At 44.1% G+C, this 27,954-nt stretch overlaps 1 protein-coding gene across 5 annotated transcripts in view; it reads left to right on the top strand.

The window, feature by feature from the left end:
- Positions 1 to 27,954, top strand: part of BRIP1 (BRCA1 interacting helicase 1) — a 660,079-nt gene that overhangs the window by 185,645 nt on the left and 446,480 nt on the right. For all 5 annotated transcript variants that reach the window (XM_063954025.1, XM_063954024.1, XM_063954027.1 and 2 more), the window contains exon 7: positions 23,251 to 23,535. In XM_063954025.1, coding sequence (XP_063810095.1) covers positions 23,251 to 23,535 — 285 coding nt within the window. The remainder of the gene's footprint in view (positions 1 to 23,250; positions 23,536 to 27,954) is intronic.

Here is a 27,954-nt window from a genome sequence, read left to right as displayed (position 1 = left end):
AATATACAGAGAACTGGTATTGATTAAATACTATAAACTCATAGGGAGGAATTCAGTTGAGGGTGAGAAATATAAAAAAGACCAGCACAGTGTTTTGCTATTTAATTAGAGTACTGAAAATGGGACTAAAAAAATCACAGGGACTAACTCTGAGACTTCGGCACCCTCCTGAGTACTAATGAGGCAATTAGAAGTTTGTAATTACTCACCTTCTGAAACGGTGTCTTCTCCTCCAGTGTCTGTGTGACCACCCCCTCCCCAGTTTAAACCTGTTAAACCTGCAGGGGAGACCACCGGATGCTGGGCAGGTGAGTATCTTTTTTTTACTTTTTTCACGCATTCTGGGGTTGTCAGTGCTGAAAACCCTGTGACCCTTTTATTTTTTAAATTAAATACTGCAAGTATCGGGAGCGTGCATACCAGCAGTAATCCAAACTTGGGCATGAGGTATGCAAGTTTTTTTCTCTCTTACGTCCTAGAGGATGCTGGGGACTCCGTAAGGACCATGGGGAATAGATGGGCTCCGCAGGAGACATGGGCACTAAAAAGAACTTTAGATATGGGTGTGCACTGGCTCCTCCCTCTATGCCCCTCCTCCAGACCTCAGTTTGATACTGTGCCCAGAGGAGACTGGGTGCACTACAGGGAGCTCTCCTGAGTTTCTCTGAAAGAAAGAATTTTGTTAGGTTTTTTATTTTCAGGGAGCCCTGCTGGCAACAGGCTCCCTGCATCGTGGGACTGAGGAGAGAGAAGCAGACCTACTTAAATGCTAGGCTCTGCTTCTTAGGTTACTGGACACCATTAGCTCCAGGGGGAGTCGGAACGCAGGTCTCCCCTCGCTGTTCGTTCCAGAGCCGCGTCGCCGTCCTCCTCAGAGCCGGAAAATAGAAGCCGGGTGAGTATAAGAAGATAGAAGACTTCAGAGGCGGCAGAAGACTTCAGATCTTCTCAGAGGTAACGCACAGCGCCATTGCTCACACACACAACACACAGCGGCAGGCACTGATGGGTGCAGGGCGCAGGGGGGGCGCCCTGGGCAGCAATAATAAACCTCTAGGACTGGCCAGTATAGAGATATAGGCTCTGCGGACTGTATATTTAAAACCCCCGCCAGTTTTGAAGAAATCGAGCGGGACCAAAGCCCGCCGCTGAGGGGGCGGAGCTTGATCCCTCAGCACTTACCAGCTCCATTTTCTCCACAGCACACCGCTGGGAAGCTGGCTCCCCGGACTCTCCCCTGCTGAACACGGTGACAGAGGGTTTTAAAGAAGGGGGGGTACATAATTTGGCGCAGTTATTATATAAAGAAAAGCGCTATATATATCTGGGATTTTTCCAGGGTCATTGGCGCTGGGTGTGTGCTGGCATACTCTCTCTGTCTCTCCAAAGGGCCTTGTTGGGGAACTGTCTCCAGATTAGAGATTTCCCTGAGTGTGTGGGGTGTCGGTACGCGTGTGTCGGCATGTCTGAAGCGGAAGGCTCTTCTAAGGAGGAGGTGGAGCAAATGAGTGTGGTGTTTCCGTCGGCAACGCCGACACCTGACTGGTTGGTTAAGTGCAATGTTTTAAATGCAAATGTGAATTTATTACACAAGAGGTTGGACAAAGCGGAGTCCAGGGAATGTACAGGGAGCCAAGCCCTGCCTTTCACTATGACGCAGGGACTTTCTGGGTCTCAGAAGCGCCCACTATCCCAAGTAGTTGACACTGATACCGACACAGATTCTGACTCCAGTGTCGACTATGATGATGCGAAGTTGCAGCCTAAATTGGCTAAAAGTATTCATTATATGATTATTGCAATAAAGGATGTGTTGCATATAACAGATGACCCCTCGGTACCTGACACGAGGGTACACATGTTTAAAGAAAAGAAGCCTGATGTTACTTTTCCCCCTTCTCATGAGCTAAATGAGTTGTTTGAAAGGGCTTGGGAAACTCCAGACAAGAAACTGCAGATTCCCAAGAGGATTCTTATGGCCTATCCTTTCCCGGCTAAGGACAGCATACGGTGGGAATCCTCCCCAAGGGTGGACAAAGCGTTGACGCGCTTATCCAAAAAGGTAGCACTACCATCTCAAGATACCGCAGCCCTCAAGGATCCTGCTGATGGCAGACAGGAGACTACCTTGAAGTCTATTTACACACATACTGGTACATTACTCAGACCGGCGATAACGTCGGCTTGGGTTTGTAGCGCTGTAGCAGCGTGGACAGATACCTTATCTGCTTATATTGATACGCTTGATAAGGAAACCATTTTATTGACCTTGGGTCATATTAAGGATGCTGTCCTATATATGAGAGATGCTCAGGGAGACGTTGGCCTACTGGGTTCCAGAGCCAACGCGATGGCGATTTCTGCAAGGCGAGCCCTATGGACCCGACAATGGACGGGTGATGCCGACTCGAAGAGGCATATGGAGGTTTTGCCTTACAAGGGTGAGGACTTATTTGGGGAAGGTCTCACGGACCTGGTTTCCACAGCTGCTGCAGGTAAATCAACTTTTTTGCCTTATGTTTCCTCACAGCCTAAGAAAACGCCACATTATCAGATGCAGTCCTTTCGGTCGCATAAATCCAAGAGAGTACGGGGATCTTCCTTTCTTGCCAAAGGTAAGGGCAAGGGGAAAAAGCTGCCAACTACAGCTAGTTCCTAGGAGCAGAAGTCCTCCCCGGCTTCTACAAAATCCACCGCGTGACGCTGGGGCTCCGCTGAGGGAGTCCGCTTCAGTGGGGGCACGTCTTCGACTTTTCAGCCACGTCTGGGTTCAATCACAGGTGGATCCCTGGGCAATAGACATTATTTCCCAGGGTTACAAGCTGGAATTCGAAGAGGTGCCTCCTCGCCGGTTTTTCAAATCGGCCCTACCGCCTTCTTCCCCAGAGAGGGATGTAGTTTTAGCAGCAATTAAAAAATTGTGTCTTCAACAAGTGGTGGTCAAGGTTCCCCTGCTTCAGCAGGGGATGGGGCATTACTTAACCCTGTTTGTGGTCCCGTAACCGGACGGTTCGGTCAGACCCATTCTGAATTTAAAATCCTTAAACCTATACTTAAAAAGGTTCAAGTTCAAGATGGAATCACTCAGAGCGGTCATCGCCAGCCTGGAAGGGGGGGATTATATGGTGTCCCTGGACATAAAGGATGCATACCTTCATGTTCCCATATATCCCCCTCATCAGGCGTTCCTGAGATTTGCTGTACAGGATTGTCATTACCAATTTCAGACGTTGCCGTTTGGGCTTTCCACAGCCCCGAGGATTTTCACCAAGCTAATGGCGGAAATGATGGTGCTCCTGCGCAAGCAGGGAGTCACCATTATCCCGTACTTGGACGATCTCCTAATAAAAGCGAGATCAAGAGAGCAGTTGCTGAACAGCGTAGCACTCTCCCTGAGGGTGTTTCACCAGCACGGCTGGATTCTCAATCTCCCGAAGTCACAGTTGGTTCCAACGACCCGTTTGCCTTTCTTAGGCAAGATTATGTGAGGACCTTCCAATGGGACTTACTGGACAAGTGGTCAGGATCACATCTTCAGATGCATCGGTTACTCAGCCTATCCCCCAGGGCCAGGGTGTCTCTCCTGTGGTGGCTGCAGAGTGCTCACCTTCTCGAAGGTCGCAGATTCGGCATTCAGGACTGGGTCCTGGTGACCATGGATGCAAGCCTCCGAGGGTGGGGGGCAGTCACACAGGGAAGAAATTTCCAAGGGCTGTGGTCAAGGCAGGAGACTTGCCTTCACATCAATATCCTGGAACTAAGGGCCATATACAACGCCCTAAGTCAAGCGGAGACCCTGCTTCGCGACCAACCGGTTCTGATTCAGTCAGACAACATCACCGCAGTGGCTCATGTAAACCGTCAAGGCGGAACAAAGAGCAGAGTGGCAATGGCAGAAGCCACCAGGATTCTTCGCTGGGCGGAAAATCATGTAAGCGCTCTGACAGCAGTCTTCATTCCGGGAGTGGACAACTGGGAAGCGGACTTCCTCAGCAGACACGATCTACATCCAGGAGAGTGGGGACTTCATCAGGAAGTCTTTGCAGAGATTGCAAGTCAGTGGGGACTGCCTCAAATAGACATGATGGCGTCACACCTCAACAAGAAACTTCCGAGATATTGCGCCAGGTCAAGGGACCCTCAGGCGGTAGCAGTGGACGCCCTGGTGACACCGTGGGTGTTCCAGTCGGTCTATGTGTTCCCTCCTCTTCCTCTCATCTCCATGATATTGAGAATCATAAGACGAAGAGGAGTACAGACAATTCTCATTGTTCCAGATTGGCCTCGAAGGGCCTGGTATCCGGATCTGCAGGAAATGCTCACAGAAGATCCGTGGCCTCTTCCTCTCAGAGAGGACCTGTTGCAACAGGGTCCCTGTCTGTTCCAGGACTTACCGCGGCTGCGTTTGACGGCATGGCGGTTGAATGCCGGATCCTAGCGAAAAAGGGCATTCCGGATGAGGTCATTCCTACTCTGATAAAGGCTAGCAAGGACGTGACAGCAAAACATTATCACCGTATATGGAGGAAGTATGTGTCTTGGTGTGAGTCCAGGAATGCTCCTCCGGAAGAATTCCATCTGGGCCGTTTCCTTCACTTACTACAGACTGGAGGGAATTTGGGCCTAAAATTAGGCTCCATTAAGGTTCAGATTTCGGCCCTATCCATTTTCTTTCAGAAGGAATTGGCTTCTCTCCCATAAGTCCAGACTTTTGTGAAGGGAGTGCTGCATATCCAGCCTCCTTTTGTGCCTCCTGTGGCACCATGGGACCTTAACGTGGTGTTACGGTTCCTTAAGTCTCACTGGTTTGAGCCTCTTCTTCAAACGGTGGAATTAAAGTATCTCACTTGGAAAGTGGTCATGTTGTTGGCCTTGGCATCGGCAAGGCGAGTGTCTGAATTGGCGGCTTTATCTCATAAAAGCCCCGATCTGATTTTCCATGTGGATAGAGCGGAGTTGCGGACTCGTTCTCAATTTTTGCCAAAGGTGGTTTCCTCTTTTCATATGAACCAACCTATTGTGGTGCCTGTGGCTACGCGGGACTTGGAGGATTCCGAGTCCCTTGATGTGGTCAGGGCATTAAAAATTTATGTAGCCAGAACGGCTCGGGTTAGGAAAACAGAGGCACGGTTTGTCCTGTATGCAGCCAACAAGATTGGTGCTCCTGCTTCTAAGCAGATTATTGCTCGCTAGATCTGTAACACGATTCAGCAGGCTCATTCTACGGCTGGATTGCCGTTACCAAATTCAGTAAAGGCCCATTCCACTAGGAAGGTGGGCTCTTCTTGGGCGGCTGCCCGAGGTGTCTCGGCATTACAGCTTTGCCGAGCTGCGACTTGGTCGGGTTTGAACACCTTTGCAAAGTTCTACAAGTTTGATACCCTGGCTGATGAGGACCTCATGTTTGCTCAATCGGTGCTGCAGAGTCATCCGCACTCTACCGCCCGTTTTGGAGCTTTGGTATAATCCCCATGGTCCTTACGGAGTCCCCAGCATCCTCTAGGACGTAAGAGAAGATAAGATTTTTAACCTACCGGTAAATCTTTTTCTCCTAGTCCGTAGAGGATGCTGGGCGCCCGTGCCAGTGCGGACTAAATTCTGCAAGACTTGTATATAGTTTTGGCTTTCATAAGGGTTATGTTACAGTTTTGATCAGTCTCGGGCTGATGCTGTTTTGTTTCATACTATTAACTGGTTCGTATATTTCATGTTATATGGTTTGGATGGTGTGGGCTGGTATGAATCTTGCCCTTAGATTAACAAAAATCCTTTCCTCGTACTGTCAGTCTACTCTGGGCACAGTTTTCTAACTGAGGTCTGGAGGAGGGGCATAGAGGGAGGAGCCAGTGCACACCCATATCTAAAGTTCTTTTTAGTGCCCATGTCTCCTGCGGAGCCCGTCTATTCCCCATGGTCCTTACGGAGTCCCCAGCATCCTCTACGGACTAGGAGAAAAAGATTTACCGGTAGGTTTAAAATCTTATTTTTTTTTACTTTGCTAACCCTTCCTCAGTTGCATTCCCCCCATAGTTGTCTAGAGAAGCTGTTTGGTTTAAATGTCGGCAGCTATGATGTAGCAAAAAATTATTTGTTCAGATCACATTATCAATGTAGAGATATGTGTTTTATAAAAACAAAACAAAAATCAACCTTCTTTAAAGCGTCAGTTGGGGGTATTCAATTTATGTTGAGTTTTCAGACAGTAGCAAAACCGGCACTAATTCAACCATTGGCTATTCAATTGCGTGCGTTTTTGCTCCTTGTTCACCCTGCCTTTTCGATTTATTTATATTTTTGTCGAAAAATCTGTCAAACGCCTGAGAATTCGTCAAAACACATGGATTGGCGATGAATTCGCTGATCTACGTTGTTTTCACCCGGACGGATTTTTCAATGTGAATTCGACCTGCTAACTAGAGAAAAGTGCCGTTTTGAATTGAATACCGCCCAGTGTGAGGTAGGAGGAAAAATACTGTACATATGACCGGAGCCCTGTTTCTTTGCAGTTGCATTTTCCAGGACTTCATGGTTTTCCTCTAAGTACCTGTCCAGAAACGTGGGTTTTGTGATATTTCTGAGGTGGGGCTGTGAGCAAGTAGACAAGAAGAAGCGTCTTTCACCGATATTGTGACTTCTGATTAATCCTTCCGACAAAGGCCTAGTCTCTCACCCTTTTCAATAATGTAATAGTAGGGAAACATTTTCCAATCACAATGCGCTCACTGTGTTTACCATAGAATAGTGCAAAAAATATATATCAATGAACCAACTCTATTGGTAAGAATAATACTTATGTCCTATACAGTCTCTATTACATACAGTCTGTCTCACTTGCTGACAGTTATATTAAAGTACAGTGAAATCCTCTTCTTTTCAGCTGTTTGTCTAAAAGGAAACTCCAGACACATTTAGAGCTCGTTCTCTGAGCTGTGAAAATGGGTAAATAAACCCCAACACCTTGCGCTTGAGGTGTATACAGGTTGAGTATCCCATATCCAAATATTCCGAAATACGGACTTTTTTGAGTGAGAGTGAGAGAGTGAAACCTTTGTTTTCTGATGGCTCAATGTACACAAATTTTGTTTAATACACAGTTATTAAAAATATTGTATTAAATGACCTTCAGGCTGTGTGTATAAGGTGTATATGAAACATAAATGAATTGTGTGAATGTAGATACACTTTGTTTAATGCACAAAGTTATAAAAAATATTGTCTAAAATTACCTTCAGGCTGTGTGTATAAGGTGTATATGAAACATAAATGAATTGTGTGAATGTAAACACACTTTGTTTAATGCACAAAGTTATAAAAAAATATTGGCTAAAATTGGCTAAAATGACCTTCCGGCTATGTGTATAAGGTGTATATGTAACATAAATGCATTCTGTGCTTAGACTTAGGTCCCATCACCTTGATATCTCATTATGGTATGCAATTATTCCAAAATACGGAAAAATCCCATATCCAAAATACCTCTGGTCCCAAGCATTTTGGATAAGGGATACTCAACCTGTATTAACACCCCATTCCCACAATCCAGTTAAGAAAAATGATAGATGTGATAAAAAATATAGATGTGTTTTTTGTAATCCTCTATTATGGGAGTACAGCAAAAGTTTGTGGTAAATTTACAGAGTAGCTTTACTTCTGTGAACATAATCTTAGCCAAAGTATCACTGTTTTATCTTTCTATGATTTCCTTTTTATATTACAGTTCAAATTTTATTTTTTTTGTCATTACTGTTGTTTTCAAGAGAGATCCATTTGTCCAGAATAGAAAATCCTACTCACTTGGTTACAGCAAAAATATAATTGCTAGTCACAGTACTCCAAACACATAGCAAATACGTAAATGTAGATCTGGTCCTTTTGGTATAAAATGCAGCAGGCCATTAAGGGGTTATATGTAAAATATTACTAATTTCATGCAAATTCTTGACCTGTATCAATAGCTACTTCTGCTTACATGTGTGATTCTGTAGAATGCTGTTTATGAGTACAACTGTTTACAGTGAGTCATGCCTTTTGCATAGTAAACATTGATGGCACGTTCAGTCTGTACCTGTGGGAAAAGAATCACAGGTGTTTGTTTGTCTCTTCATAGGGAGACATGCGTAGGTCACAGTGGCGGTAACACGGTACTGTTGATAAACAATCTGCCTTTACATTTCATGGAATGAGCAGACCTTTCTGAACACAGCACAGTCCCTGAAGTACAGTTTTTCTTCTCATTTGGCCTTTGTCTGCTATGTGCATTCAGTGTAATGGAATGGGTCCTTCAGTGTCCTAACACTTCTGCTATTCACCTTGGGAAACCGCCTGGGCCCTTTCTATGCATGGTCATTAGTCCATAAGAAGTACCTGGCATGCTGTTTTGCATAGGTTTCGGACGTGAAACCATACTCTTAGCAGCACACTCTTCATTAATTCTGTAGTGGCAATGACTTCTAGAAACTGGGACAACAATGTTAAGGAATCCCCATTTACACCAGCTAAGAAAGTAAACAGTAAATGGAGAGTAGTGTAACAAACACTTGTGGTATCAAGAAACCGGCTGTGAAAAGGATCTGTCTTAATGTGCTAGCCCACTGCAGTTTAACATATTGCTTACAACCTGCACAATGGGGTTTGAGTGACTTAAGTTACACATTCCAGGAGACTGGCAGTCTGTTACAATCAGAGCCCCAACTTTATACCAGGCTAATTTACAGAGATGGGATGAAGAAAGTTACGGATTTGTATTACACACTCTCACCTGACACCGTATCCGATCTCTATCTTGCTGATTGACATCTTGAATAAGTTCTTTGAAGCGAGTTCCAGCTTAATTAAAATGTTTGCTTGGCTAGCAGTGATCTGTAAAAGCCTATGATAAATATTGAATCGGGTTCACCTGCTGGTTACTGTGAGTGGATAAACAGCTGCTTTGTGCAGCTTAATCATGGGACTATAGATGGGGAGTGCTACCCTCCGTTAAGAGTTGGAGTAGTTGAGAAGCTTTAGCAATGTCACTTCTCATATCCCAGCAGGGTGACCTTGTGTGAGATTTCACACAACAGGGTATTCAGGCTTGTTACACTGAGATGGCTTTGTGACAATATTATTTTGTAGATGATGATAGCCCTATATTCATCTTATCTATCTTCTGCTTTGCGTCAGTGATCAAAGGTTCTTTGTTAATTGATTTTCCTTAATGTGTCATTGTTTTTCAGTTCAGTTTCTGTTCTGCTTTCATAATAATAGGTTGTAGATGATACCTGAGTTTTTAGTTATTACCTCTACAGGAGCTTAGATCACTAGACTGTTAAGATTTCTTTGAGCTGCTTTTGAAATTTAATATAGAAGGATGCACAAGAATTGGTAAGACATTCTTGTCAGCTTCTGTGAATTAATAGTAACCAGGCTATAACGGTTTCTAATACTGTAGGCTATAATGGTGTTTAAATTGTAAGCTCTTATTATTGCAGTAGAAATCCTTTATAGTCTGTTATTTTAGATTATTGTAATGTTATAAAGCACAATCAAGTGCACTCTGCAACAGCTGCCGGGAAAAGTGCGTTGACATGAGTTAGAGTATCATAAACCTGGTATCTTGCAGCATTAACTGGAGTGAAGTAGATGTTTTAGAAGGAATTGTATGACCTTTTGGTACCACGTTTCTTGTTACCATCTGTAATTTCATTGCGTTGCCTGTCACTGCAGTATCACGGAAGTTAGTAGAAGCAGCGTGTAGACCAGGAGGCAACATGAGAACTTGACGTCCCCTAGGGTGGCTCTGTCTGAGGCAACTTATATTTGGGCGCTGTGACAATATATGTATATACGCATAGCAGGCCGAGTCCAAGCTACAGCTCACATATTTAATAAGCTTCTATCATATAATAACCAGTCATGGTTCCAATTTTATAAATTACACACAATTCCGCTGCGTATCCAAATGATTGAAGAAGTTGTCCCATACAAATATTCTCATTCCAAAACAGTCAAGGGAACAATATTGTTGACTGATTTCAACATTACCTTGTAAAAGACACTAATTTGTTTATCTCCTTATTTCTTTATAAATTTTTGAGTATGCAATGCACTTGCATGTTTAAGTGCAGGGTAAACAGTCTCCATTACCTCCCTTTACATGGCATGAATTCACAATCCTACATGATCCTTAATGATACTCCTGCCTTTTTCAGCCAAATTAATTCTATGCTCTAAAGCTGTGAATCCCGTATGACGACAGTGAAGCTGGGAACTGCACATGAGAAGCCAACCATATTTTATCACCTTTTTTTGGATCATTTACATTAACTTAGAACATAATTTCAAATAGTAACATGTTAGTTATCAGTTGGTAAATGGGATAAAGGATCATTGTAAAATACTTTTATGTATGAACCGTGCTCATTTATGAACTGCAAATAATGCGGGACTGCAGCTTTGTTTACCCAAGCATATTTCAGTGTTCACGCCCATTTGCTGGTCTTCAGTACTGTCCCTGTAAAATTGCTTTATGCCAAGTTGTAGGTTTAAAGTTGCCTTTTGTGAAACAATAACAGGTCAGTTCAAAGTTCTTCATTCATTTTAACTTTTCTGTTTTTCTCTGAAACTGCAGCTCACTTTCACTTGATTTCTTAAGTTATTCATGAGAGAGTGTAGGACATTGAGACTCCCTTTATTACATGCCAGTTTTTTGTGTTTGAGTCTTATGTTTCTCGTGATATGCTTTTATGCTACAGTGCAATGAGAATGCAAATTGTGTCTAATTAAAAAAATAGAATAATCTATAAGGGGTGGAAAAATCATATAACTTTGAAAAGAATTCTGTGTGTTCTCCTATAAAACAAATCGCCTTCACCATACATTTATCTTATTTAAATAATATGGTCTTGAAGAACAATAGCTTTTTTTTGTATGATATTTCCTACCGTATGAAAGACCATAAAACATAATGAACAAAATGTAATGAAATTCATGGATAGCAGATTCAAGTAAAAACATAACTCCACTCATTTTAATGAATGATTGAGGCCATCAATTTATTAAAGTTTCGCCTGCTAGCATTCTGTAGACCAGAAAAAGGTCTTGCAGGCAGCATATGGGACCATTGACTATCTTCTGCATCCAGTCTCCTTATGGGATTTATAGGCAAGCTCTTTTGTCAGAGCTTCAAAGTGTGTGTACAGAGACATTTATATGATGTTACTTTTTGTGGCTTAAAGAATTATCTAAATTATGTTTTTGTTTTTTCTTCTTCTGAAATTGCAAAAACAATATTATACTATCTAGATTTGTGTGAATGACATGAAGAGAGGGTATAGCGACACCTGTATTGTTCGGGTCCTTATCCTTTCATGTGAAGCAGCAGCACATAGAGTTCTAGGCAGACAAAGACTCTTTGTTTAGAATAGCAGCCTGTGCGTAATACGTAGTGCAATATATATAAGATCTCACAAAAATAATTTTCACATTTCATCACAATGTCTATACAAAAGTGGAACAGCAGGGCTGTTGGTTTTATCTGTTGTTTATGTGAAGTATGCGGGGCAGTGAGATGTGTTCCTCAGTATGTGCTGGAAGGAAAATAGACAAAGCATCTGCATTTTTGTACCTTGTATTTTGCAAACTGTATACTAGTGCTGTTCAGTTCCACATTTTTACAGGTTACCATAAAATCAGCCCCCAACTTTACAGCTTGATAGCTCCCCTCAGTCTCAATGCAGAGACACATTTTAAAGAAAGTATATTGAGCACAGTACTTATTAAAGACTCTTTTATTCCAGGTTCTCAACATGGCTAAAGTTATTTTACAGGTTCTGCTAAGATAAACATTCTTGCTTTACTCTTCCATTTATTTGGTGGCCTGGAACTTTTTTAATATGCTTTTTCTCTGCTGTAAAGAAACAGATTTATACTTTTTCTTTTTCTGTGAAAGCCATTCAGTGGACCTTTCTCAATAGTGTTTAACTTCAGGGTTGGAAATACTACTTTTGTAATCATGTACCTAATGAATGCTCAAATTTGAAAGTATGTATTTGGTATTGCAATTGCAGCTGCAGATTTCAAATCCTCTCTTGAAGCCAAAAGAATATTCTTTTGATGAAATATTGATATATAAATGCTAGGTTCCTGCCATGCTGTAGTGGATTTGCTTGATAAACTATAGAACATATCTGTAGTAGTGTGATGCTGTTCTGGCTTTTATAGTGCATACAGTGCATCCTGAAAGTATTCACAGCGCTTCACTTTTTCCACATTTTGTTATGTTACAGCCCTTTTCAAAATGGAATAAATTAATTTTTCCCTCAATATTCTACACACAATACCCCATGACAATGTGAAAAAAAAGTTTTGCAAATGTATTAAAAATAAAAAACTAAGAAATCATATGTACATAAGTATTCACAGCCTTTGCTCAATACTTTGTTGATACACCTTTGGCAGCAATTACAGCCTCAAATCTTTTTGAATATGATGCCACAAGCTTGGCACACCTATCTTTTGGCAGTTCACCCATTCTTCTTTGAAGCACCTCTCAACTTCCATCAGGTTGTATGGAAAGCGTCGGTGCACAGCCATTTTCAGATCTCTCCAGAGATGTTCAATAGGATTCAAGACTGGGCTCTGGCTGGGCCACTCAAGGACATTCACAGAGTTGTCCGGAAGCCACTCCTTTGCTATCTTGGCTGTGTGTTTAGGGTTGTGGTCCTGCTGAAAGATGAACCGTTGCCCCAGTCTGAGGTCAAGAGCGCTCTGGAGCAGGTTTTCATTCAGGATGTCTCTGTACATTGCTGCATTCATCTTTCCCTCTATCCTGACTAGTCTCCCAGTTCCTGCCGCTGAAAAACACCACCACAGCATGATGCTGCCACCACCGTGCTTTACTGTAGGGATGGTATAGGATGATGATGAGCATTGCCTGGTTTCCTCCAAACATGACGTCTGGCATTCACGCCAAAGAGTTCAATCCTTGTCTCATCAGACCAGATCATTTTGTTTCTCATGGTCTGAGAGTCCTTCAGGTGCATTTTGGCAAACTCCAGGCGGGCTGCCATGTGCTTTTTACTAAGGAGTGGCTTCCGTCTGGCCACTCTACCATACAGGCTTGACTGGTGGATTGCTGCATAGATTGTTGTCATTCTGGAAGGTTCTCCTCTCTCCACAGAGGACTGCTGTAGCTTTGACAGAGTGACCATCGGGTTCTTGGTCACCTCCCTGGCTAGGACCCTTCTCCCCGATCGCTCAGTTTTAATGGCCGGCCAGCTCTAGGAAGAGTCCTGGTGGTTACCAACTTCTGCCATTTACTGATGATTGAGGCCATTGTGCTCATTGAGACCTTCAAAGCAGCAGATATTTTTCTGTACCCTTCTTAAGATTTGTACCTCGAGACAATCCTGTCTCGGAGGTTTATAGACCATTCCTTTTCTCATACGTCCTAGAGGATGCTGGGGTCCACTTCATGACCATGGAGTATAGACGGTTCCGCAGGAGCCATGGGCACTCTTAAGTCTTTTCAATGGGTATGGACTGGCTCTTCCCTCTATGCCCCTCCTCCAGACCTGAGTTTTAGAAATGTGCCCAGGCAGACTGGATGCACTCTGAGAAGCTCTACTGAGTTTCTCTGGAAAGACTTATGTTAGGTATATTATTTTCAGGGAGAACTGCTGGCAACAGACTCCCTGCTTCGTGGGACTGAGGGGGCAGAAGTAGGAACCAACTTCCTGAAGAGTTTCTGCTTCTGGCTGACAGGACACCATTAGCTCCTGAAGGGTACTGAACGCTAGCCGTGTCTAGATGCTCACTCCCACAGCACGCCGTCACCCCCCTCACAGAGCCAGAAGTCAGAAGACAGGTGAGTAGAAGAAGACAGATCTTCTATCAAGAAAAGTGACGGCTGAGGTACAGCGCGGCTGGCGGGAGCGCAGCGCGCCATTGCTGCCCACACACACAGGCACTGCAGGGCGCGGGGGGGGGGGGGGGGCGCGGCGCCCTGGACAGCAAAAACACCTCTATAAACTGGCAAAAAGGGGGCATAAGATGCCCAGGCACAGCCCTACCCTCGCCAGTAAAAATATTATGAAAAGTTTCTGAGGTAAAAAGGGCAGAGCTTCTTCCTCAGGCAGGCAGCACACTGTTCAGTGCCATTTTCTCTCTCCTCAGGCTGCAGAGACATCGCTGGTCCTCCTTCACTTCTGACTACAAGTATCGGGGTGCAAAACAGGGGGGGGAGGCACAAGCGAATTTGGTGCTTTACTAGTGTGTTTTACCGTGTAAAAAGTGCTGCATGTCAGTGGGCATTCTGTGTTCACAGGCATTAGATACTGGCGCTGGGGTTGTGAATTGACTGCTCCTAAACTGTCTCCCTCTGACAGCTTTTACTGTGGGTCTGTCCCCTATAAGTCCCAGTGTGTCTGTGTGTGTGTTGTACACGTGTGTAAGACATGTCAGAGGCAGGGAGTTCCTCCCCGGAGGAAACCATTTTGGGAACACACAAGTGTAATGTGGTGGCGCTGCCGGCACACCAAGAGCCTGCATGGGTGAAAGAAATACGTGATAGTATGCATCATATCAGTAGGAGATTAGATAAGTCTGAATCTCATTCTGAGTGCTGGAGAAAATCTGTGGAGGATGTGATTTTTCAGGGCTGTTCTTCCATCCGCAGGCGACCCCTCTGTCACATAAGAGACCATTTGCGAATATTGTGAATACTGATACCGACACGGACACTGATTCTTGTGTCGACGATAGTGACTCCAGAGAAATAGATCATAAATTAGCAAAAAATATACAATATATGATTGTGGCTATAAGGGAAGTTCTGGAAGTCACGGAAGCCACTCCTGTACCTCAGGAGAATATTTATTTCTATAAAGAATAGAAATATAAGGTCACTTTCCCTGCTTCCCACAAGCTTAATACACTCTTTGAAGGGATGTGGGTGAATCACGAAAATACATTTCTTATTCCCAAGAGAATTCAGATAGCTTATCCTTTCCCGGTGGAGGACAGGGAAAAATGGGAGTCACCCCCTGTGTTAGACAGTGCACTGTCCAGGTTGACAAAGAAGGTAATTCTCCCTGACCTGGCACGGCTTCACTAAAAGAGCCGGCAGACCAAAATATGGAAACTACATTGAAATCCATTTATGTTGCAAATGGTACGCTGCTCAGGCCCACAATTGCTTGCGCGTGGGTGAGTCACGCTATTGAAAAATGGTCAGAAAGCGTGTCATCAGAAATTGACATGATTGATAAAGATGAGATACTCCTTAAGTTAGGGAATATCAAAGATGCTGCCACATACATGCTAGAAGTGGTGAAAGATATTGGACTCTTGAGTTCACAAGCCGCTACCATGGCAGTATCGGCTCGGCGGGCATAGTGGATTCGCCAGTGGAACGCGGATGCAGATTCCAAAAGAAATATGGAGGCTCTCCCATATAAAGGTGAGGCCTTATTTGGCGATGGACTGGATGCGTTAGTCTCGGCGGCTACCGCAGGTAAGTCGACATTTTTGCCCTCTGCGCCTGCACTGGCAAAAAAGACATATGACCCGCACATTCAGTCCTTTCTGCCCAATAAATACAAAAAAGCGAGAGGTTCCCCCTTCTTTGCGGGTAGGGGAAGGGGAAAGGGAAAGAAGTCCACAGCAGCTTCAGGTTCCCAGGAGCAGTCTACCCCTACTTCTGCCAAATCTTTAGCATGACGCTGGGGCTCCTTTGCGGGAGGCCGCTCGGGTGGGGGCACGTCTCAAACTGTTCAGCCAAGGTTGGATTCTGTCTGGCCTGGATACCTGGGTGTTGCAAATAGTGTCCCAGGAATACAAGCTGGAGTTTCAAGACGTTCCCCCATGCCGATTTTTCAAATCGACATTGCCAGCTTCTCTTCCAGAAAGGGAAGCAGTAACAGCGGCAATCCAAAAATTATGTCAGGATCAGGTCATAGTACTGGTACCTTTATCACAACAAGGGGAGGGGTTTTATTCAAGCCTTTTTTGTAGTTCCGAAGCCGGACGGCTCGGTCAGACCGATCCTAAACCTGAAAAATCTGAATCTCTACATGAAACGATTAAAGTTCAAAATTGAATCACTGAGGGCAGTGATTTCCAGTCTGGAGGAGGGGGACTACATGGTGTCTGTAGACATAAAAGATGCTTACCTGCATGTTCCCATTTATCCTCCTCACCAGGCTTATCTGAGATTCGTGGTTTAGGATTGCCATTACCAATTCAAGACGTTACCTTTCGGTCTCTCCACGGCGCCGAGGGTATTCACCAAGGTGATGGCGGAGATGATGGTTCTCCTGCGTCAAAAAGGAGTCAATATAATTCCTTATCTAGACGATCTCCTGATAAAGGCGAGATCCAGGGAGCAGTTGTTACAAAACATCTTACTCTCCCTGTCAATACTCCAACAACACAGTTGGATCATAAATTATCCAAAGTCACAGTTGGAACCGACGACAAGATTGTCTTTTCTCGGGATGATTCTGGACACAGAAGTTCAGAGAGTATTTCTTCCGGTGGAAAAGGCTCTGGAAATCCAGAAAATGGTAAAACAAATATTGAAACCATCAAGTGTGTCGATCCATCAGTGAATTCAGTTGTTGGGGAAGATGGTGGCGGCCTACGAGGCCATACAGTTTGGCAGGTTCCATGCCAGGGTATTCCAGTGGGACCTGTTGGACAAGTGGTCGGGATCCCACCTTCACATGCACCGGAAGATAATCCTGTCGTCAAAAGCCAGGATTTCGCTCCTGTGGTGGCTACGTGGCTACGCAGTTCTCACCTACTAGAGGGACGCAGGTTTGGGTTTCACGACTGGGTCCTAATAACCACGGATGCAAGTCTCCAAGGCTGGGGAGCTGTCACTCAGGGAGAAAGCTTCCAGGGAAAATGGTCAAGTCAGGAAGCCTGACTTCACATAAACGTGCTGGAATTGAGAGCCATTTCCAACGGCCTTCAACGAGCGGTACATCTTCTTCAAGATCATCCCGTGCAGATCCAGTCGGACAATGTAACAGGAAGCAGACTTCCTCAGCAGACACGATCTCCATCCAGGAGAGTGGGGCCTACACCAAGAAATCTTCACAGAGGTGACAAGTCTTTGGGGAGTTCCTCCAGTAGACATGATGTCATCTTGTCTCAACAAGAAGCTTCAGAAATATTGTTCCAGGTTGAGAGACCCTCGAGCAATAGCAGTGGATGCGCTGGTGGCCCAGTGGGTGTTCCGGTCGGTATATGTTTTCCCTCCACTTCCGCTGATCCCAAAAGTGCTCAGGATCATAAGAAGACCAAGCGTTCGAGCAATCTTCATTGCCCAGACTGGCCAAGGAGGGCTTGGTACCCAGATCTTCAGGAGTTGCTCATAAAAGATACTCTGCCTCTTCCTCTTCGCGAGGACCTGCTGCAGCAGGGGCCATACGTGTATCAAGATTTACCGCGGCTACGTTTGACGACATGGCTGTTGAGTGCCGAATCCTAGCCCGAAAGGGTATTCCCAAGGAAGTCATCCCCACCCTTATTCAGGCCAGGAAAGGAGTAACGTCGAAACATTACCACCGTATTTGGAGAAAATATGTGTCTTGGTGTGAATCCAAGAAGGCTCCTACGGAGGAGTTTGAGTTAGGACGTTTTCTCCATTTTCTGCAGGCTGGTGGGGAGGCGGGCCTCCGATGGGGATCAATCAAGGTCCAGATTTCGGCCTTGTCGGTGTTCTTCCTAAAACAATTGGCCTCTCTGCCAGAGGTTCAGACCTTCGTGTAAGGGGTTCTGCACATCCAGCCTCCATTGTGCATCCAGTGGCACCATGGGACCTTAATGTTGTGTTGCAGTTCCTTCAATCAGATTGGTTTGAACCTCTACAAGAGATAGAGTTGAAGTTTCTCACTTGGAAAGTGGTGATACTTTTTTCACGTTGTCATTATGGGGTATTGTGTGTAGAATTTTGAGGGAAAAAAAGGTATTTATTCCATTATGGTATAAGGCTGTAACATAACAAAATGTGGAAAAGTGAAGCGCTGTGAATACTTTCCGGGTGCACTGTATGGGGTATATTCAATATGAGTCGGGTCCATTCCGACATGCAGTTGCCAGAATGGACCAGACAACCCCTACTCAAAGAGCGGCCAAATCCGACTGTCGGATTTGGTCGTTTCCGGTGTCCTGACCTGCTGCTGCTGTCAGCGGCATCAGGGGGAGCTATCTGCGGCACTGGGGTGGAGGGGGGGGGAATGTCTGCGGCGGTGGGGAGAGCAGCAGAGGAGACGGAGCGGACGGGGGGAGAGAACGGGGGGAGCAGTGGCTGCAACAGCGTAACTGGAGGCTCATGGCAGCATCCTCCCGGCTCTAGCAAGCGGGACCTCGCTTGCTGGAACCGGGTGGACGCTGCCGCTGGGTTCCTGCTCTCCCTGCTGCTCCCCCCGTCTCCTGCTCTCGGCACCCTCATCTCAATCCGACTTTTTTTAAAGTCGGATTGAGATTGTCAGAAACGGGGCTAAAACCTGTCTGGTTTGGCCCCGCTTCCGACAATGCACGCTGATGAAGCCGCCGATCAGCGTGCATTCTGACAGCATTGGGGCCGTAATGAATAGGTCGGAACCCCTTCCGACAAGACGGCAGCTTCCGACTGTTATTGAATATACCCCTATATCTCACAGGCTCACTTTAAACATAGGGAAGAGGATGAGACAGAATTTGTCCCAAATGTAAACTGGTGTAGCTATGCGTATGCTACTGTCAAAAGATTATTACATTTTCCATAAAATTACTACCATTACTCAACTCTATCTTCACAACATGTCTGACTGACAATTATGAGGCATTGATTTCCTTTATATTTTCATACAGTACTAGTAAATCCTGGAAGCCAATGGCACAATTGCCAAAAACTCCATTTTAAGCAAATGAGTCCCTCCTTTCCCCATCCCGTCCACTCCACTCTATCTACAGACGTGTCCTCATATACCTAGCTGCAAAACACCTGGCGCAAGTGAGTTGTGCAGAGCATCCTTTCTTTGCGCACATGATGCGTCTTAATCACAATGCGATATGACAAAACCACTTTGATATTTGATATGCGATACTTCTATATGTGTGTGACTTAGTCAGATATGGAAAAGGGGTCTTTAAACATTGATTTTTCTTTCCCGTAATATATAGGACAGTATCTTTAAGGTGTTTTAAATCTACTAAATTGTAACTTTTTAAGACAACTTTAAGTCCCATAGACTTTACATCATCTTTGTATTTACCATATACCTGCACAATATCATGTAGTGAGTCATTTGCTGCCAAGTATGGCACCTTTTGGTTTGTTGGTTGGCACCCTCACCAGGCTCCTACCCCTTACTTGGAACATGGTTATTGATTTTCAGATATTTATCTAGGACTGAGCAATTCTCCAAATCAAAATCCCCTTTTCTGTACCTGCCTATTTTGTATATATTTTATTATAATATGCTCATTAAAGTCTGATTGGACAATTTCTGGTTCTGTTTGGTTTTTTTTTTTTTTTTTTTTTGCTTTATTACCAAACCTTTATATTACTAAATGGACTTTTCAAAGAAAATGTAAAGTAGATTTCCATTTTCTGTCATTTGACAATATTTTTTATTCCTGTTTTCTTCTGTATAGTAAGAAAACAAAACAGAAAAAATAAACTCAAAAGTAGATACAGTTAATACATAGACTGCCCTTATGCCCTCTCTGACTGGTGCTCTATTGTTCAGTTTTTCAGTATTTCAGAACCAGGGAATCATTTAAGATAACACCAAAAATAGAGGTAGCAGATGTACATTGTATGATGGGATTGGCCCTTTTTTTTTTTTTTTCATTCTTATTATTTTAACTTCTTAGACATGAATATATACATATTTTATTACTGCAGGTATTTACCAAGTTGCCTTAATGGTGCTCATATGTCTGCTTGCAGAGCTCCCTATTCAGTACTTTGCCATTGTGTGTCTTCACTACCTTAAAATGCCTTTATCTCGTCCCAGAATCCTGCTGTCAGTCTAATTCACGCACAGTTTCTTTCACAAGCTAAAATATTGAGGACATGGCCCAGTAGCAAGGAATATGTCTGACATCATTGATGGTGTGGTCATGCCTGGAAAGGCCATAAAATAAGACACAGTACAGACAAAGAGATGACGTACCCAGCCTTTAAATTAGTTTATAGATTGCATGGAGGGATTAACTAGAACTGTGTCAATCGCATGCATTCCCCTGTGTATGCTGAATTAAGCAAATAATACTTATTGAGGTTATAATCCTTTTTTAGTGTGTATGTAATATAATGTGAGGGACTTACAGTATTTTCCTAAGCTTCACAGAAAAATACGTACTACACTGTAATTAGTGATCTGGTAATGTGGATATTTAAAATTAGGACTGTGTATTATGTGATAATTAAGGTTACGTAATGAGCCTAGAAGTTGCTTTCAGACTTTTAGTATCATACATTAGCCAGTTTACTTGGTTAAAAAACGTGTGTGTGTGTGGGGGGGGGGGTATTCAATTGCAGGACATTTTCGGCCATTTTTAAGGCATTTTCGCGAATGCCTTTTCACTTCTTTTTTTGTTTTTTGTTTGTGAAAAGGCATTGGCGAAAAATGCTTCCAAATCGTCAAATGGCCCGTGCTTTTGCCAGTGCAGGTGCAAAAACGTGGATTCGCTGATCCACATGTTTTTTTTGCTCCTGACGAATGTTTTGCCTAGGCGAAAAAACGCCCCTTCTATTGCATAGCGAAAAGTGCAAAACGGACATAATTGAATACCCCCATAAAATCTTATCCTGTAACAAATTATCTGAGTGGACCGGCACCTATGTGCCACGTGTTCCTTTACTAGCCTTTAAATAATCAGCTTTGTTTTTTATTTTTTTATTTATTTAACTTAGAACTTATTTACCAAAAAGAACCTGCAGTCTATTGAGTGAGATCCAAAGTTGTTGCGTACTTAAGACTTTAGGAGTAAAATTCATATTATATAATTTGCTTTCTACTTTCCTTGTTCAAATCGGATATTGCAGTGAATGTAAAGGGACACCGTCGGGTCAGCTGTTTTTCTCCTTCACCACTTACAAGAACTCCATTCATAATGTGTCCTTTTTATCCTTTTGAGTGAATAACTAATTATTCAATATAGAAAGCAGGATATTTGGAACTGGCTTTTTATTGTGGCAGTACACCGTAATGAAGCCTACCTTTCCTCGCAACTTGAGAGGGGAATGTAACAATTCCAGCAAGAAGGAAACTTTATCCGATTTGACGGGCTGTTTCTTTGGCACATCAGTGAACCTTTTATCCCTGTGACTGACAGCTCTAGAAGGGTCACATTCACCTCCATTCTATCGCTTATTGTAATATTTAATGGTGGACAAGGTTGAGTGGGACTGAGGGTAATCTGAACTTTCTTTTCCACATAGTAAAGGCTAAGAGACAGCTTGATCCCTAGTATTGTGGTGTAGCACACGCCATGGTTTAGCATTTATTTACGGAGGCTAATCTAATTGTTTAGAAATTTGTTACATTTTGTATATTTTTTTGCATCGCTGGAAGACCTATCCAAGCTACATATTGTGAATGCAGCTTATAATTCTCAAAACTGTGTCCGTATTAAACATTGCCATATAGATAAACATAGTGGAATATTGCACAGTCATGTCTGCCATTGTCCATTGCTGTACACTACATTTAGGGGGGAATTCATTTAGCAGCGGTAAATTACTATTGCTAATTGATTTCTGGGTGGGGGATTCAGTTGAAACCGATAGCCGCCATTATCTGGGATTTTGTTTCACCTGCCCAGAAGCAACCAAAAACATAGGGCAAAATATCGCGATAAAGCCCGTTTTTTTTTTTTTTTTTAAACCGAAAAATTTACCACGGCTAATTGAACTCCCCCCTCCCCCTAAGGAGGGCATTCAGGTAGCTCCGATAATTTTGGAGCTATTGAATTCGCTCCCCTGTGCATTCAATTGCGGGCCATTTTCACCCATTTTTAAGACCTTTTCACCAATGCCTTTTCATTTTTTTTTTTGCGAAAAGGCATTGCCTCAAAATGAGTGAAAACAGGCTGCATTTTCACCAGCACAGGTGCAAAAACACGCGGATTCGCCGATCCACATGTTTTTCGCTCCTGCCGAATCTTTCGCATAGGGGATAAAACTGCCCTAATTAAATACCTACTTCTGTCTGTCTGTCTGTTTTTGCCCAGTTGCTGTTCTAATTGTAAAGCGCAACGGAATATGCTGCGCTATATAAGAAACTGTTAATAAATAAATAATACCTCCTTAGCCTTCTGGCCTCTACTTTATTTTCTTTTTTTAAAAGCACAACAAATTTGCATGCTCACATTGTATTTTTGCATTTTGGATAACTGGTTACATTTCATAATTACTGCCTTAACTATAGTGTGAAATATCCTGGTATGGTTATGTGGACAAAAACAATTATTAGTATTGGGTGGTGAATGTTAAATTGTTTGGGAACTCACAATTTATTATAATCTCACTTGCCTATAGTTGCCTGTATTCACAAAATCTGTACAGTTTTTTTTTTTTTTTTTTTTTATAAATAATTGGATAAAAGAGATGGTGTGAAAAAAGTGGGAGATGGAGGAAGGTCAACACTCATAGTGCTATTGACATAGGAGCAGATTCAGTAGTGGACGCTAATTTGATTTTCACGCATTTGTACAAAGCTTTTTGTGGTTTCAGATGATTTTAGCGCGGTGGAGTATAATGCATGCAGAGGATCTGAGAAGCCGGCAGTGGGCTGCTTTTAACCATGAGACGCCTCCTCCATCTTTTGCATATTTTTGAACACCCTGTCTTTGTGACATTTGAGTCACATTTGAATCAGGCCCATAGTTTGACCTATGACAACTGAATAAATGTATAAATCAGATTGCTCACAATATAACACTTTTACAACTATTTCTAGCAACAAAGCTGTCCTGGAAAAAGATAGGACGTGAAAAAAAATATGTGCTCCTTACTGTAGATCTACTGGGTTCTTCCGCAAATGTCTCAAGGACTGTTATTCTGTACTACTCCTTCTTTTAAACAATTTCCGCACTTTCCTGCTGTATTTTTACTTAAACGCCACATATAATGGACAGGGATTTTGTCCATTATTACTATCTGAATAGGATATGGTATATGCTAGAACTTTTAATCCCTTTTTGTTGTACAATAGAGATTGTTCCCTGTATTATATAAAGGCAATGATCATCTTCTGTTTCTCATTTCAGAATTGTGAACCTTGCAGTCTCTGCTGCTGTGGGTGTGCCAAAAACCAGGACAAAAATGATCAAAATGGCAAAAAGAAGGAAAATGTAGACCGGCAGAGAGTGCCCAAAATATTTTTTGGTACCCGAACACACAAGCAAATAGCTCAGATTACCAGGGAACTACGAAGGACGGTTTATTCAGGTGTACGGATGACTATCCTTTCTAGCAGAGATCATACCTGCGTTAACCCTGATGTTCACAGTAAAAAGAATGAGAAGTGCAAAGAATTGCTTGATGCAAAGGATGTAAGTTCACTGTTGGAGGTACTGTACTTGTGTGCAGTTAGGTGTTTACGTGGGCAACAAACAAGGGTCAATTACTTTGCTTAGTAGTGAGTAAAAGCTGATGTTGGGTATATACATTGACTAGTCAGCTGGTGAGTTCATTTTTAAGCAACAAATTTAGGCCATAACACAGCTGTATTTAAGTTTTTATTTTATTTTTGTACAGTTTATTTGAGTTATTCAAACATTTGCATGGAGAAAAGGATACAAAGTTACATTGTGAAGCTTTGCAGTTTGATTAATGAAAGAAGACAACCTAGAAATAGAGTGCAATGCTTTCTGAGTTAGGTAAGGTGGTGAGGAGGAGACTAACAGCGCTATCCAATTAGCCCCGATCATATTTTGGGCAATAAAAATAGCCTGATAACGCACTTTAAGGCTGAGGCACCTGAAGCATAATCCCTAATAAGTGCTGGTTATCAGGGCTAATTGGATAGCCCCAGCGGTAAGTTTGCACTGCTAATAGGGTGCCCCCTAAGTGTTAAATTAAGCCATACTTGCAACTCTCCCTGAATGTCAGGAGAATCCCTGAAATGGTGGTGTTCTCCCTGGAGAATCTAGGAATCTCCCTGAGTTGGGTGTGTGTAACACATTGATTATATAATTACTCTCCTCCCAACATGGAAAAAACATTAGGGAGAAAAATAGGGATGAGTACTACGAAAAAAATGGCTTCACCTCCCCCAACACAGTGATAGCTACATAAGGGGCTGTGTGCTCAAGGATTTGTGATTAATTACAGATTATTTGTGGACTGATCTTACTGCAGATGTGTACTCCATTACAGTGTAGGAGTGTTGCATTACAGTAGATCTGTGCCCCAACTTGTGTGCTGCATTATGGTGGATTTGTGGCAAATTGCATGAACCTGGTGGAATGGAGACAGTTGGAAGGTGTCAATTAAGATACTACAAAATAGAGTGCAGCAAATTTTTAATGCACAGTTACACCACAATAAAACTTGTGTTACTAGGTTCATGGACTACAGAGTAGACTTATTAGTCATCTTTGCAGGTTCTTTCCAATGACCAATGTGCATATAAAATATAATTTCTCTTACATCCTAGAGGATGCTGGGGTCCACATTAGTACCATGGGGTATAGACTGGTTCACCAGGAGCCATTGGCACTTTAAGAGTTTGAGAGTGTAGTCTGGCTCTTCCCTCTATGCCCCTCCTACCAGACCCAGTTTAGAAAATGTGCCCGGAGGAGCCGGTCACAGCTAGGGGAGCTCCATAGAAGTTTTGTTTTTTTATTTTAAACATAGTTTAGGCCCAGGGAGGCAGCTGGCAACAGCCTCCCTGCTTCGTGGGACTAAGGGGGGGAGTAGTGTCCGCCCTGAGGGGTGCGAGCCACTATCTCTGCTGACGGGACACTGAGCTCTTGAGGGGACAGATCGATTGCCGCCACAGGGGATCGCTCACCTCGGCAGCATGCCACCAAACCCCTTACAGAGCCAGAAAACGTCTGTGGCGAGTTAGTCACCGGCCCCCTGACAAGTGGGGAGCCGGTGTGAAGATGGCAGCAACAGGGTAGGGAGCGCAGTACTAACTGCGCTCCGGGGCTCAGCGGTACATGGTGCGGCGCTGTGAGGGGCCCCCTGAACCAGCGCCTACACTCTAAACTGGTCACACAGCCTGTCGGGGACCCCGGATCACCGCCAGCAATTCACCTCAGGCCAGTATAAAAATTCAAATATAAGCGGGAGCCAGCGCCATGGAAGGGGGCGGAGCTTCTCAGAGTGGACCCAGCAGCGTTCAGCGCCATCTTTCCTGCATGCAGACACTGACAGGGGAGAGCGGTCCCTCCACATCGACTCCAGCTGCCCTGTAACGGTACCAGGGGGTTGTAGAAGGGATGGGGGGGGGAGGTGAAGCTGTGATTTAGGCTGTGTAACCTATTAAGGTACACAGCGCTGGTAAGGGGTTGTCCTTATCTCCCAAGACGCTGTGTGTGGGTTGGCTCCAAACTCTGTGTCTCTCTTGGCATTCTTAGTGGGGGGAACTCTTGTCTGCCATTTCCCTGTGTGTGTGTGTGTGTGTGGGGGGGGGGGGGGGGTGTGCTTGCTGTCTCACATAAGCCATGTATAGGGATTCTGTGTCATATGCTGCGGAAGATATGTCATCTCAGGATGATCCCATGTACTCCCATGTGTTACATGATTCCATGTAATCAGGATTGCTCTGGTTTAGCACAGATTCCATTAAGAGAACCGGAATGGTTAACCTCTATCAAGAGTATGATTTCTCAGATTTCTACTAAACTAGCACAAAATGAAAATGCAACTCAGGTTTTACAGACCTCTATGGCTGTTTGGTCCGGGTCGGTACTTTCAGGGCCCCCTGGCACTCACTCTCAAAAACGTGCTCTTGCCCAGATTATGCAAGACGACACATTCACCGACTCTGACACAGTAGACGGTGATGGGGACGTGCTGAGGAGGGCGGCATCTCTTGCAAAAGGGGTGCAGTTAATGATTGAAGCCATGAGAGATGTGTTAAATATTGTTGACACAATACCTAAGCAGGTTGAGGAGGCTTACTTCACCAATACTAAGAAAGCCTCGATAACCTTTCCTGCGTCTAAAGAATTAAATGCAATATACGAAAATTCCTGGGAAAACCCAGAGAAAAAATTCCAGATCCCAAGAAAGGTTCTGGTTGCATTCCCCTTCCCTGAGTAGGATAGAAAGAAATGGGAAACACACCCATAGTTGACGCATTGGTGTCCAGACTGCCAAAAAAGGTGGTTTCTCATACGTCCTAGAGGATGCTCGGTACTCCAAAAGGACCATTGGGTATAGACGGGATCCGCAGGAGACATGGGCACACTATAAGACTTTGAATGGGTGTGAACTGGATCCTCCCTCTATGCCCCTCCTCCAGACTCCCGTTAGACTCTGTGCTCAGAGAGACTGGACACACACTAGGGGAGCTCTCCTGAGTTTCTCTGAAAAGACTTTGTTAGGTTTATTATTTTCAGGGAGACCTGTTGGCTACAGGCTCCCTGCATCGTGGGAGTGAGGGGAGAGAAGCAGACCTACTTCTTCTGAGTTCAAGGGCTCTGCTTCTTAGGCTACTGGACACCATTAGCTCCAGAGGGTCTGATCACTTGGTTCGCCTAGCTGCTCGTTCCCGGAGCCACGCCGTCACCCCCCTCACAGAGCCAGAAGAAAGAAGCCGGGTGAGTATACGAAGAACAGAAGACTTCAGTGACTGCAGAAGACTTCAGAGTCTCGGAGGTACCACGCAGCGGTCGCGCTGCGCGCCATTGCTTCCACACACAAGCGGCACTACAAGGCTGCAGGGCGCAGGGGGGGCGCCCTGGGCAGCAATATACCTCATAAATAAAGCCTGGCAAAGATGTATACAGTGCATAGGCACTGTATACGGACCCCCGCCAGTATAAAAATGTAAGCGCGCCGAGAAGGGGGCGTGGCTTAGCCCTCACAACTCTATACAGCGCTATTTTCTCCTCACAGAGACGCTGGCTCGCCAAAATACTGTTGGGCAGCTAACAGTGTAAAACGAGGGGGGGGGGGGGGGAGGGCACAGTGGTTTAGTGCAATATAGGTGCAAAGATGAAGCACTATATACATATGAGAGTGTGGTTAATGAGTTAACAGTTTCTGTGTTTTCCCTGTCAGATCTACCCATTATAGCGATTTAGTATACGTGTGTCGACATGTGTGAGTGCTCTGCCACAAACAGCTATGGGAATCCCTCTGTCGGCATTGCCGACTCCTGATGGTACTTGATTCAGTAGATGAAGTACAGTACAGTCAGCATGTCGGTAGTTGTAAGCTTTTCCAAAGTAAACACTGCATGGGAGACACAGTAGTATGGGGGTGACCCTGTCGGCACCAACTGTTATGACTGGGTGTAAATTAACATGATGTAAATACCTATACCTGTGTGTGTGTGTATATATGTATATATGTGTGTGTGTGTGTGTGTATATATATATATATATATATGTGTATGTGTATATATATATATATATATATATATATATATTTATATATGCATTCAGAAAAAAACGGCGTCACTCCAGGTCTTAGGGTGTTAATGGTGTATTTAAAATTTTCATCACGGAAACCAACGTTTCGGGGCCCGTAGCCCCTTTGTCAAGGTGTGTGTAGTGCAGGAAAGAAAAAGTCTTACCTATTAAAGGCCCGTGTAACTATACGGGAGGAGGAGCTTCACCCGCGCCGCCACCTCTGTCGGTTGCTGGGGGACTTCCGGCGTCTCGGGGACTCCTCGTCACGCGTAGGCGCCCTTCCGCTTCCGGTGTCCCGCAGTTGTGAGGTAACGATTGGGTCCCGGCCTGGTAGCCATAGCAACCCGTGCCGCTTGCCAATGCGCTTGCGCGCCGGGTTCT

The sequence above is a fragment of the Pseudophryne corroboree genome, chromosome 2 (genome assembly GCF_028390025.1).
Source record: "Pseudophryne corroboree isolate aPseCor3 chromosome 2, aPseCor3.hap2, whole genome shotgun sequence".
Classification (NCBI taxonomy): domain Eukaryota; kingdom Metazoa; phylum Chordata; class Amphibia; order Anura; family Myobatrachidae; genus Pseudophryne; species Pseudophryne corroboree.
Note: the sequence above shows the minus strand (reverse complement) of the source record. Positions and strands in the feature narration are given on the sequence as shown.